At 39.8% G+C, this 14068-nt stretch overlaps 2 protein-coding genes across 4 annotated transcripts in view; one reads left to right on the top strand and one right to left on the bottom strand.

Annotated features, from left to right (window-relative positions):
• The window catches only part of frmd4a (FERM domain containing 4A), a 101959-nt gene extending 96318 nt beyond the window's left edge, over nucleotides 1–5641 (bottom strand). The window contains exon 1 of the mRNA XM_069711189.1: nucleotides 5289–5641. Coding sequence (XP_069567290.1) covers nucleotides 5289–5333 — 45 coding nt within the window. The 5' untranslated portion in view covers nucleotides 5334–5641. The remainder of the gene's footprint in view (nucleotides 1–5288) is intronic.
• A 1849-nt stretch (nucleotides 5642–7490) lies between these two features.
• LOC138628231 (receptor-interacting serine/threonine-protein kinase 3-like) lies at nucleotides 7491–13069 on the top strand. 3 transcript variants are annotated; one of them, XM_069711139.1, is made up of 12 exons: nucleotides 7491–7577; nucleotides 9006–9222; nucleotides 9345–9690; nucleotides 9785–9933; nucleotides 10035–10084; nucleotides 11307–11462; nucleotides 11645–11727; nucleotides 11832–11892; nucleotides 11985–12034; nucleotides 12386–12434; nucleotides 12545–12787; nucleotides 12873–13069. In XM_069711139.1, exons 2-12 carry the CDS (start codon nucleotides 9074–9076, stop codon nucleotides 12878–12880), a joined length of 1344 nt encoding a protein of 447 aa, XP_069567240.1. In that variant the 5' UTR covers nucleotides 7491–7577; nucleotides 9006–9073; the 3' UTR covers nucleotides 12881–13069. The 3 variants fall into 3 exon arrangements, with proteins under 3 accessions (XP_069567240.1, XP_069567239.1, XP_069567241.1); XM_069711138.1 differs by having other exon boundaries at nucleotides 12545–13069; XM_069711140.1 differs by having other exon boundaries at nucleotides 12389–12434; nucleotides 12545–13069.
• Nucleotides 13070–14068: the final 999 nt, after the last annotated feature.

The raw sequence follows: 14068 nt of genomic DNA on the forward strand, positions 1-14068 counted from the left end.
CTCCCCCTCTGCCATTGTTACAGGGCAGTAATCAATTAGCTCAGTATGATGTCATTCTGCTAACCCTCCCCCACGCCACTCAGCCCTCCTCCATTTGTACGCTGGCTGCTCTGTTGTTGTGCATCAGATAAAAAAATGGAAAATGCAACCAAACAATCTTACATTATAGGGGGAAAAAAAAAAATCTCCAAACACTCCTAATAAAATGATTAATTGTTTAAACTGCAATATGTTTACGTTCTAGTGACACAAGTGAATGCACAGTGCAGTTAAATCGCATGTATACACACACCCACTCAGTACATGACATCATAGAGCAGTGATTTGATTAGTGCAGAATGAATCCTCTGGTTTGATCACACAGAGTCATCTGGTCTCCATCCTCAGTGACAGAATAATTAAATGAGGGACAGTAATGAAGAGACATGGGCGCCAACATGAAGGGCAACATGAGGTCTTTGCTTAGGAGTTGCCACTTTTGCTGTGTAGTCATAGGTTCATCAGCTGAATGCTTTCCTGAGTATAAATAACACCTCCATTGGGAGGTTATCAGCAAGTCTTCTCACATGTCAAAGTGCCAGCCTCAAATGTATGTTGATGTTTGCAGTGATGTCATCTACCACATCAGAACTGCTTCGTGCAGGAAACAGACGGAAGACTTTGAACGTGAATGCTGGTGTATCACCGAGGAACAGTGAAGCTGTGAGCTGCCGTTCCCTGGCTGTATGCAAAGCAGACCCCTCAAGCATTATAAAGATAATCCACTTAGCTTCTGCGTGTGTCAAGATACCAATTTCTGGTATGAACCTTTCTCTCAGCCCTGTTTACGAGTCCCAATGTAACAGATAGCAAAATGCATAGTGATCAGCAGCACCTGCACATGGAAAAAGACAAGCACCCTGACATGAGATCTGTAAAGTTAAAAAAGATGAGACACGGCAAAGCACTGAGTCAAACTGTTCCCATTTTTTGACAGCCTCATTCCCTTTTCTAATTAAAATCCCATGTAACACTATCAGCATGTACTGAATTTATGATAAATCCTGGATTAGCTGCATCAAAAAAACTAAACCTTGTGACTGGAGCCTGTGAGATGTTGTGGGATTTAGTTTGTAATCATTGCTGTTCTTTACCTCCTATGCTCGTTAAAAGGCACACATTTAAAGCAGCTCTTTATGAACCCCATATTTAATTTGGCTTTGTTTGGCATTTAATTCTGTACTTTTCCATCTTAGAGACAGCCGAGAGGTGCTATTCTAAGAGCCGTCGAGAGCAGAGCTAATCAGCTCAGTGACGAGCGTGGTGGTAAAAACTAGCGCTGCTCTAATTCTGAATTAAAGTACAAAAAGAACCCTGCAATCAAGGGTATACTGATTAATTTGAACAGCAATGTAAAGGACTTGTTTCCAGTCACACAAGTCTTGGATCACAATAGGTGCCGGTTTCATGCAGCAGTCGCTCATTCCCATTTAGATGAGGGATAAAGCTAAGAGACAAGTCAAATCCCTGCGATACGGATCTCAGCATGAAAGCCATAGCATACCCCATGAAAATGAAATGATAGCATCTAGTTTGTGATCTGTTCCAGCATCAGATGAAAGTCAGGAGTCAAGACTTGTTCTTGTCTCTTCATTCTTCTCTAAAACTTACCAGGTGCTTTCACACCTATCTTGTTTGGTTCAGTTTGGTTTAAACCCGAACAGCACGTGTCAAATGTGCCTCGGTCCACACTGCAGACCAAATAAAATGAGCCACGGTTGCAGATAGGGAGAAGAGATACAGTATTTCATTGTGATTTGGAGACGAAGAAATAAAAAGCCACTCTCTGCCTTGGCCATTCCTTTTATATAGAGGGACACCTCAGCAGTCGTTATCACCTATTTATTGTCCTTTCAGTCATTGTGGTAGTCAGTTACACTTTTTTCTCTCCAAAAAAAACAGGGCTCGCAAGATTGCTTACAGTCTTTGCCTCTACCTTTCAGTGTCAATTCTTTTGTCAAAGACCTTCACATCACGAATTCAAACTAGTCTCGGGTTGGTGCTGTTGGTAATGTCGTAGTATGATGGCAATGAAATAAATCTGTAAATAAATCACCTTTTTTCCTATAAAACGAAAAAAGCTATTAGCCAAACTGACAACACGCCAACGGCAGATGAACACCAGTCTATAAACCAATCAATGTCAAGTATACAGATATGCAACCTTCATAAATGTGTCGTGCAAAGTTCTTAATTGCGCTCGCAAAACTGCAGTATCAAACCAAAACTAACCGGATCAAATGTATATTGTAACAAAAACATGTGCCTTGATTCCGACCTTGGACTTTCACGTGTAAAAAAAAGGCCTAAACCTACACACCAAAATAGCAGGTCTGAAAGGTGCCTCGGACGCGGTCCGCACCGAAGGACCGAAATTTGCTCCGATTAAAAGAGGTGGTCTCAGTCCAGATCAAACTGAACAATGGTTGGGTTTGTTTGCAGTGTTAACATTTATTGAACGGTTCCAACATGCTGACCAATGGAAGTTGAGGCAAGCTATCGTCACCCATTAAACAATAGAAGAAAACAAAAAGTGCCAAAAGAGAAGTAAAAAAATTAACCGTAAGTAGCTGATTAGTAGAGGAGACAAAGTATTTAAATGTAATTTGGCCTGATGATAGCAATGCCATAATAATATTGATATAATGGCAAATAAATAATTTTGTTAATTGACTTAACTTCATTCAAACAGAAAAGGCTCCACACCAAATTAACAACACACTGACATCAGGTGCACACCTGTCTCCAGACCAATCAACATCAAGCAAAGGGAGATGCATACCCGCGTAGGAGATGACGAAAGGACGTAGGTTTGTTGTATTCATTTTTTTATTGCTCTTGAAAAATTGAAATGTGAAACCAAAACTATCCAGATCAATTAATATTAATTAATGAATTAATTACTATACAATCAGACAGACAGAGATGCTTTGTCTGATGAGCTGAAAATACAAACTGAAAATACATTATTCAGTGAAGCTGATGTGCTGAAGAATCATTCATCAATTCCTCCTCCAAGTCATAATATTTTATTGATTCAAGCCATTCATAACATTACTGGTATACTGGCCATAATCATCATACAGCAGTCTCTCCAACTTGGCACTGTCTCTACAACAGACATGAGGCCATTCTGTTTTATAGCTTAGCCAGTGTAAATAAATATCTACCCATCCATCCATCCATCCATCCATCCATCCATCCATCCATCCATACATAGGTTTGCAATGATTTTGCAATGTTTGATTTGGGTTATTTGTTGTGCTGTCAGAGCAAATCATTTTAAGCAGCTCCTATAATTACTGCAGGAGATAATCACTTATTCACCTGAAATATTAATACACACAGAGGAAGGGAGCATGATCAATATTAATCTTGGCTTACATACAAACACAGGCACACACACGCGCGCACACACACACACACACACACACACACACACACACACACACACACACACACACACACACACACAGCCATTAATAATTAAGATGGGTTCAAGCTTACATGTCAGCGTGAATGCAAATGCAGTGGATTTATGAACAAATCACTGAGCTCTGAAATTAGTTATCCAATGTCAGGCTTGTTTAGCGTGAATTTGAAAGAAATTTCTGAAGAGATTTAAAACATGTTATTTCTAAGCTCGGTGAGCTCAACAGCCATGAATGCACTTTTCCGAAAGAAAACACCAAAAGAGCAAGTGGTGTCTATACTGAAGTGTGTCGTTTATTCCCAGTTGGTGTAGAGCAGCTCTGATGGTGAGCAAATTGCAGATGTGGGGCCTTAATCATAAATGGAACAGTGACTGTGAAACTGGGGTGTCAGCAGGGCATTTTAAGCCTGTCAACTCGCACTTGTATGGGACACCCTCCATGCTAATGTATGCACTAGGAAGTGTAAAATGGAGTCAGGGGACACAAACCGTCTGACAGAGATACGGGACGATGAACCCATTCATGTCTATATGCCATACAGGGCTCAACAAATCCCTTCAGGAGCTGTCTTATTTAGGTGGGAACCATCCTAAAGGTTAAAATATTTGTTGTAGAGGGTCACTTCCTCCGGGGTTTTCCCTTTCTCTTTTTCATGTCCCTTTGTCTTCTGTTCCTGCCCTCATTCTTCACACTTCCTTTTTCACCTTCCTTCCCCTTTCCTGTCCATCACGTCCTGTACTTTTCTCCTGCCCTGCTCCTTTTACTGCCGCCTCTCCCTCAAGTGGACTGCATGGCCTATCGCCATAGTAACAGACAGCCGTGACAGGTGGAGATAGCAGGTAGTGCGGCGATGCATGACTCCCCCTGGGACTGCAGAATGCCAACACTATAGAATGAAAATGAGCAGAACAGAACACGCTCTCTTATGCAGAGTCACCCCGAGTAGAGGGTTCACATTCAATTCTTTGAAGGTTATCATAAGGAGCGTCCATGCCTTATCTGTATTCTGCAGGTGCAGCAAAGCCACTCTGCTATTGTTTCACTGTTCAGCTGGACAGAGAGGCGAGTAGAGTTCAGTGGATTTGACCATGTTGTGTGTTTCTATTTTATCACGCTCTATGACCAGATTTGAACCGTGGCAAGCAAAGCCAATCTGTTTCATGTCAATGAGGGACTGGATTAAACACTAACAAGATCCTACAAATCCTACATCAGGGGATGCAGCAAAACGGTTCCCTCTGCAATATGTAATTGACTTGATTCCGTCTTGAAAAGGGGAAGTGATCGCATGCTGACCTCGTGTAACACAGAATGCACATCCCTTTTGCAACTTGTTTACTTTTACTGCAGGTACAAGCACAGGTCCTTCTGCCCACACACCCATCTGATAAGATACATATGTATTAAAGGACATCGGTCTCCAGCATGCACAGACACCCTGATCAGCACCGCATCCCCATGTCTGCAATAGTCTGCAGAGCATTTCTGCCACACTTTACCATTGCAGTAGTTGAACACGTGGAGGTCAAAAACTATTTTTTCTTGTTGTAGACACATTTCCACAGCAGACAAAGTGGCTTCAGTTTCTCACCAGAAAGTTATCAGAGGATTGTAGCCTTGTAGGTGGTAGTAAAGGGGAGGGGCAAACAAGCAACATCCCTGTTAATGAGATGACAGTTCACCTCCTGCTTTAGTGGCTGCATGAGCATTTGGTCAAAAAAAGAGAGTGATGAGAGAAAGGCACAGCAGAGAAAGAAGAGAAACAAAGACAACCAGTAGACAGTGGCAGAAATCCTATACCCCTCCGAGACTCACCATGAGCAAACACACGGCTGATTCCGGCATGAGTTGCACGGCCATAATGGGGTCCTCTAGATTCTTGTGAAACGAGAATGTTGCCAATTTCCGAGAGGGGTCCTCTTCCTTGTCCTCTTCCTTTCCCTTATTCTGTCCAGTTGAAGACCTAAAGACCTTTGACTGGTCTTCTCACTCTGTGTCCTTATAACCACCCCTCTCAGTCTCTCAGTCAGCACTGCAGACAGTCCTTGGTCTTTAATTGTAATTCCACAGTCTCTGGAGAGCCTGTGACTCCCCAGTCTCTCTGCGACTCTTCAGACTGTGCAAAAAGCAAGCCTCCTTCTTCCAGTTCTTTGATCTGAAAGCAGAGCAGACCCCCTTCACTCCCCCTTTCACTTTTAAAAGACTCCCTGCGGACCCCACACCCACCTCCCCCAAACCCCTGCGACTCGGGTGCCTCTTCCTAAATGCTCCCCTCCTTCTGTTGCTGCCTCCTGCTTCTCTTTCTCCGTCTACTATCGTCACAACACAAAGCGCGTCCAGGCGTGCACGTGGGTCTTCAGTCGCACTGCTTTCTCCCGAGGGTGTCCTGTCGCTGCTCCAAGAGGATGTAACCTGCCCGCATCAGTGATGCTCCCCCGTTCTCCAGCACTCTTCCACTTTGGTGGGGAGACAGACGTTCACCTCAGCTCTCCACTCAAGAGATCCGGCGCAGAGAGCTCCCCTTTACATTAATCTCCAGCCTCATATATCATCAGCGTGAGACAAGGGCAAAGAGGGAAGCAAACAGACAGAGTATCACAGACAGTTTCAGAAGGGTAGAGAATGAGGGAAGAGGCAGGGAGGAGGAGAGAGATGTAGCGTATAGAGCAGCCACTGGTGAGAGAGGTCCACACTAAGAGGAGTGTAAATGAAGGTGGGGGGGGATGGAAATGCAGAGAGCAAGTGCAGACCGCGCCTATCGATGCCGGCTGAAACAGCAAGGCAGCATGGGATGTGAGCGAATACTCCACAGCTCACTTAACCACAAGGGGTTTACATGTACAGTTTTGCATACAAAGATTTAAACCCATGTTTTCAAGCACCTGCGCTCCCCTGTGCTTTTGCTTTGAGCTTTTTCTTAAATGAAGAGAAGTAATGCGAAAGAGCGCATAGGGAGAGGGTAAAAAAAAATTGCAATCATACCACTGATGAATTTTATAGCTGGCTCAATGCAACCAAGCTTTCAATGTCGTGAACACGTACGCAATTATCTCCACGGTGAGGAAATCTATATGGAGGAGCATGTTTATCCGAGTGTTCATTTTACTATGATAATGGTTACTTTGGATATCAAAGTAAATTTTTCTCAAGAGAACCTGCGTTTCACTGTTTCTGTGTATGTGATAAAGTTCTGCTGTAAGGATTTTAATGTGTTAAGTGCCATGAAATAACCTGTGTTGTGATTTGGCGCAATATAAATAAAATTTGAATTGAATTTTATGAACTTGTTTAAATTAGTTTCATTGAATGTGTTTTCTCCCGCATGTAGGCTTACGTCGTCTCTCTTAATTTCCTTCTTAATCTTTTAATTTTGATCATTTACTTCATTGACAATTTGTCCTTATTTATTTTATGTTTTATGAAAAGCATATTGATTTACCTTGTTGTTGAAATGTGCTATACAAGTAAACTTGCCTTGCCTTATATTAAGGCTCACACTCCGTAAAGACTAGTGAGGAAATTAAGTTACTGTGACATACAGAAAGAAAAAAATGTCTCAACTGAAATAGTCTAACAAGAGAGACAGGAGACTAACAGATTTGCAATCTGTGCAGTTATTATACATGTTTTTTTTTCTCACCACCACCTATAACCACTCACGCTTCCACACTTCTGCTCACTTGGTAAGACTGCTGACACTTCAGGAAACTAAAAGATGTGTCAGCATTTTAAAAGACACTATAAAAATAGTAACAAAAAGTGGGAGGAAGTTATATTTGTGTTTGCGTAAACTAAAGCTTTACTTATTACTAATTAAATGTCTTATTCCTCAACCAAATAACCAAAGACATTTATTTATTTCACCACAATGTGTGACCCATTTTCAACTTGCTGTTGTTGCATTGTAGACCATGCTCATTTCAGGTTTTCCTACATTTAAACCCCGCCCTATTTGTAGAAGGGCAGGGGCTTCTATATGTTCTGCGCCTGCCAGCTCAGAGAGCAGGAAAAGGAAACTGGAACTTGTATCATCTTGTTTTGCTGTAGCTTTGGTGTGGACTAAGTCTTGAATCTTGAAAGTGGACAAACTTGAAAGGATATATGGTGAGTAGAAGTTAGGCTTTTAAAGCTTATAAAAAACACAATACTGGTGGAAATTGTCTGTCAATATCTTGATAAGCTAAACTTCCTGGTGCTCTCACGTCAGCGTACACAGCAAATTTCTGGAGTGGAATATCCTGGAGTTGGATTTTGAGAGTTTATTTTCAAAGTTAGACTACAGCTTGTTATCAGCGTGACTCTTTGGTGACGCAATATTTTGGTGTTCATTCATTGAGTGTTGAGGAGCACAATCCCACACTACTTCCGGTGTTTACTGCACAGACACAATGGTAAATAAAATGGGGCTATAATTCAAAATCATAAGTGTACAAGGTAGGAACGTAATATATATATACACCAATCACGGTCACACTATTACATTGGTTAGTTTGTAACTTGTAACACAAAGTTTTCATGCAGCATTAATTGTTGCACACTGCATCTAATCACACTGTATTTAATTGTTACTTATAAATTTGTGTCAAATATGTTATCTTGTAGTCAGTCTTACTTTAAACCTTTTTAGTGTGATGAAATTTTAACCCCCGAATGTCAAATAATTCACACTTTTAAGTGTTGACTGTTAACACTGTGAAAAAGCTCATATTCAAACAACTCAAGATGAAAGTAACATTTTTGTTGCGTTTTAACTCCCAGAGTTCAAGTTCAACTCCTGAAAAGTGTTAAAAGATCAACTCCTAGAAAAGAGTTACTTCCACTCTGCTTGAGAGTGTATTCGATGGTCTAATGTACAAGAAAATAGACTTGATTTGAACTCAGAGTTTATTCCAAAGATGTGACTTTGCTGTAACAGCAACATATAGTTTTAATTCAATTATTTTATTTTATTCAATTGAATTTAATTAAATAATTTAATTTAAATTAGTAGTAATTATAGTATGTCATCTAAAATATATAAAATATCTAAAAAAAAAAGATATTATAGCATGTCCAAAATATGGGATAAAAGTCATACTATAGCATTTTGTCCAAAATATGACAGAAACTCAAACTATAACATTATGAAAAAATAGTCATGCTATAGCATGTTGTCCAAAATATGACAAAAAAAGTCTCATTTTATTTAAATGAATTAAAAACAATTATTAATTCAATTTATTTCATTTAAATTAATTCAATTAAAAAAAAAATTGAATTATTTGAACTTCAATTTTCGTCACGGCTGACGCATATTCCAAGTTTCATGAGTTTTTGAGTATGTTAAAGCCACCAAAAAGGCAATTAATCTTAAGGAACTATAATAATAATAATAATATTAATAATAATAATAATAATAGGGAAGAATAATTCCTTGAAAAACAATAGGGCTTTCACGCCATCGGTGCTTGGGCCCTAATTAAAATGTCAAAACAAACACTATATAAGCAGTTACGAAACAACTTCATTTAAATTTCCTTCCTTTTTTTACAGAATGCCATCTCTGTCTTCTTTTTTATGGATTTTGAAGTTTAAGGTATCCTACCTGAGTTCAGCAGGAGATGGCACTGCTGAGCCATAAACCTGAGCCAGTTGGCAATGCAAGCCTGAAGAAATGGGAGTTCATTGGCTCTGGGGGATTTGGTGTAGTCTACAAGGCAAGACACAAGGATTGGGGGTTTGATGTGGCCATTAAGCTGCTTCATAATGGGTAAATTTAAACCTGGAAACTATCAGGATTATTATTTTAATACTTACTTTTTACACATCAGAACATGTTAAAGAGTACAGCTCAGCTTCCACCTTTCACTTTTTCTTTTCTCCTTCCTGCAGTCAACTATCTCATACCAGCTCTTTCACATTTGAGCAGAGTAAACTGTATGATGAGGCTAATCATATGGGCAAAGCTTCCTGTGATTTTGTGCTCCGGGTTTATGGAATTTATCAGGGATGCCCACCAGAAGAAAAATCCTTTCAACGGGGAATAGTGATGGAGTTCATGGGAAGAGGCTCTGTTCAGACCCTGCAGATGCTACTGTCTGGCCCTCCGCCGTGGCCTCTGACCTTCCGGGTGGCCCATGAAGTGGCTCTAGGAATGAACTTCCTCCATTCAAGAAACCTTATACACCAAGACCTAAAGCCAAGCAACGTACTGCTGAATGATGACCTTCATGCCAAAGTAAAGTGCCATCCACCTAAACCACAGTTCATATTAAATAGAAAATGAAATTGAATTGCTGTTTCAACACTATTTTCCTCTTCTTATTTTGTAGCTAGCGGATTTTGGTCTGTCCAGGGTTTCCACCAGTGCTTTAAGCAGCAATGGAGAAATGACAGGAGTGACCGGAGGCTCATATAAGTACATGCCTCCCGAGGCTTTTCAAACATCATATAGACCTGTTCATGCTTTTGACATATACAGGTAAATGTTAAAAGAATACTTATAGGAAAATGATATGGTTAAAACTTTAGGTGTATGAACATGATAATCTAAATTCCACTCTCTTTCTCCACCTTATTTAGCTATGGTATCCTGCTCTGGTCCATTGTCACTGGTAAAGAGCCTTATAATGGTACATATAATTGATTTGACTCTCTTGCTATTTTCTGCGCCTTTGATTCTTTCTTTCAAAAGTATGGCTTTCACAATCATGGAGTTTTAGTAGATGATTCATTGTCATACAAATAATTATAATTAACAATGTAACAGTCTTTTTCTGTTCATTGTACTTTGACCACCAGTTCTTTGCTGCAAATGCGGCAAATCGCCTCATTCGAGTTATCTGGCTTTCCTTTTTCATTTTAACTTACAACTACGTTTCCACATCAATGCCGTGGTGTTTAGCTTTGTAACTAAATCATTCAGGTTGTCAATAAATCATCAAAGTACAGTTGCTCAGAAACGAGAGGTTACGCGCTTTAAGACAAATAGTTAGTGGCATTGATTTTCTACTCGTGTGCCACTAAACCACAGCAAAAGAATGAAGAAATGATGTCAGTCAAACCTCAAGCAATAGAACATGACATGGAAATAGTGATAGAAACATATTCATGTTGTTTCATCCTGCTGTTTTCACACAGGTGAATTGAAAAGGTTTTGCAAAATGATTGCGACCAGGCAACTATGTAATAATTGTAACAGGCCTTTAAGTGTCCGGTCTTTTATACAGAAATGACATCCTGACCACAACATTTTAGTTTGTTTCCCTCATAATTCATTGCTTTACAAATAATCTAAGACAGAGGTCTTCAACAGGGGGTCCGCGACCCCTAGGGGGTTCACGGAGGTACTGCAGGGGGTCTCTGAAATTTGTGGTTGAAATTCTTTATTTTTTTGTTTCAAAATTTCTTTTCCACAAATTTAAATGTCTTTAAATACACATTAACATGAATCCAACATATTGTAGCGAATGGATAAATGGAGGCAGAAGATGTTATCTTTCAGTCAGAAATGCACGCATTCAGCGACACACAAGAGCTCTCTCAAACTGGACACCGGTTCACTAGCCTGGACCTGTCCCTCCAAGCCTCCTGTTTAATATTTAAAAAAAAAAAAAAACAAGTATACAATATATGTATATATATATTGTATACATTTTTTTTAATATATATATATATAGTCGGGGGTCCCTGCTCCATCTCTCTATCAGTTTGGGGGTCCTTGGCATGAAAAACGTTGAAGACCCCTGATCTAGGCACTATGTTCATAGTATATTTCCAAGTCACACATGCACACATACTTATTTGATTTTGTATATTTTGATTCATGTTTTCTTTGTACTGCATGTACTTAAGCGGCAGATTCTTCCCTCGTGGAACTGAAGGTCCCCGCAGGGGACAGACCTCCCTTGGGAGAAATTGACCAGATAAGGACAAAAGGGTTGAAAGAGATAGTGGACCTCATGAAGAGGTGCTGGGATAAGGATCCTTCCACGAGGCCGACCTTCAAAGGTATGTTTGTTATGGTATCATGCACGTTGCGAATAAAATGGGACCGAATGTTTTTTAGTTCTTGTTATTTGGATTAAACGCTTACAATACCTGCATTTTTTTTTGTGAAGCCATTGTTCATTAATGCACACTGTACTTTTCACATTCTTTGCCTTCTGCAATGAAACGTGACTTTGTTTCAGAGTGCTGTGAAGTCACTGAGAATGTGCTTTCAAAGCACCAGGAGGGGATTTTTGCTGCGGTCCATCAAGTATTGACAACCATGGTACAATTGAAATGTTGTTTCAGAAAATGATATGTAGTACTGATTAGTCAGTAATTGGAATTGGCACCTTTCGCTCACATAGACTATTTTCCTCCCTTTTTTAGGACTCACCAACCACTTATCAACATTCAAGTAAAGCTGTCCGTTTTTATCTTCAGACGCCAGGTAGATTGTTCAAAACTGTTTGAGGGTTATGCAGGTTTATTCCTTACTTTCCATAGTTAAAAATGATATAGATATTTGTCTCTTCTTTTCAGAACTGACAAAGATAGATGATTTTGTGGATCATGCCAGATTTGAAACACAGGTATACCCTATGCACTTTGTCCTTTGCTTGACAGGAAGCAGAGAATACATTTAATTGATCAAGTCTCACTGAAATTACAACACACTGGAGAAAAACTACAAAACACATTTAATTTCAATTAATATTCTGCATAATTACACAAAATGAAGATTATTTTCATTGGAATGAAAATTATATTGTCAGTAGTTTATTATCAGATTATACTTGTGACTTAGTCACAAAATAAACAAACCAATATGTGGTTTAGATTTGGATTCACAGTCAAACGTGTGTGTCCTTCTACTCTGCTGCAACAGTGTATTGCTGCAGTTAGATGCTAAAGATTGAAATTATTTTTTTTTCTCCTGCCAGCAGAATTCTGTCAGTGTTGCAACTAGAAATCTGACTGATACAGAAAAAGGTGTGTACTACTTATTTATTTTACTGCACTTATGGTTTGTGAAGGGTCACATTGATGATTTCCTCCTGCTTTTTACATACATGCTTTCATTCTCATCTATTTACAAACAGCAAAGTTCATTGATGACAAAAGGGCAAAGTTAATACAAGACGTTTCTGAGGTACTGCGAATAGTAGAGGAGCTTGGAGACAAGGTCCATCAAGAAACCTACTCAAAGATTTTATTCAAAGAGACAAGCCAAGAGAAAATGAGAGAGCTCTACAACAGCACACTACGTTCAGGAGGGTCATCGGTCAAAGCAGCTTTGTATGACGCCCTTAAAAAACATGAGCTCAACCTTATGGAGAGGCTTGGTATGATTTAATAATGTCAAAACAATCAACCATGGTTTAATCTATGAAAAATAAGTTGTTTTAATATGACTTTGTTTTCCCTCAGGTGACTGATTCCAAAGGAGTTTTTGAAATCCTGCATTTGATGCACAAAAGTGCCAGAGGCTTTCCTCGCCTCTCCTTTTACACTTTCATCTTTAATGAAAAATGAAATGTAATTTGTTGACATTGTGTTACTCTGTACCTGTATTACAACAATCCATTAATATAAGGAACTTCTCGTTAATAAATTAAATTTTTCAGACAGACAAAAATGTTTTGTCTCCTCAGCTTTTCTTCTTTTTTTCAATTAAGAAAGTAATGTGTGGCTTACTTACCAGAGATAACTTTCATATTGGTCATATAAGGGGGGGGTGGGGGCAGAGGGTGGGGCGGGTACCAGCTTGTTTCCTACAGTTGGTGGGAGAGAGAGAGAGAGAGAGAGAGAGAGAGAGAGAGAGAGAGAGAGAGAGAGAGAGAGAGACTGTATAATAGGCTTTTCAGGTTCAATCCCTCAGTAACTGTCACAAGCAGTCAGTCAGTCAGTCACCTGCAGATGATGGCGTTCAGGGCATCCCAGGAAACAAAGTTACTCTCCTGTCTCAGTTTAATGTACAAGTCTTTTGGTCACTTATCTCACAGGTCCAAATAATGAACCGATTGAAGACTGAACAACTCCTAGAGACAGAATAGACGTGTATAAAGACCTACTAATATCAGATATAACCACCAGTATTCTCAAAATCGAAGAAAGTACTTATACGCCTGTTTTGCTGCACTACTGTGACAGAAAATATTATGCACAAGTGGGATTCAAGGCAGCCCGAAATTTAAGTCGGAAGAATTAATTGCATAACATGCTGCCTTGAACCGTTATGTCTTCTCACACTCACACACACACAAACTTGTATACATCTGTCCGTCTCTTCTCGCACCATTTTGCCACTTTGCAGTATTCTGGGTTTTGACCTTTGCCTCTGTTGGAAAAATTACTCAGAGGCTAGGTTCAAAATCAAACACATCGGACATTTATTCTTGCAAGGAGCAACTACATGCACCCTCAAAGAGAGGTGTGCAGCAGTGCTCCCCCCAGCAGTGACCAACAGTTGACAGTCACTCCCATTCCCTTTGTATCTGCTTTCGTATGGTAATACTGAGTTGGGTGTAGGTCACAAGATAAGGACACAGGGGAGTCGTCAATTAGATGCGGAAAGTAAAACAAAAAGAATCACTTGCAAACAAGACAGACAAGACTTTCCGGGG

This window comes from Brachyistius frenatus, unplaced genomic scaffold, assembly GCF_029030835.1.
Source record: "Brachyistius frenatus isolate BFR_SWC_R1_liver_20210118 unplaced genomic scaffold, ASM2903083v1 Contig_97, whole genome shotgun sequence".
NCBI lineage: Eukaryota > Metazoa > Chordata > Actinopteri > Embiotocidae > Brachyistius > Brachyistius frenatus.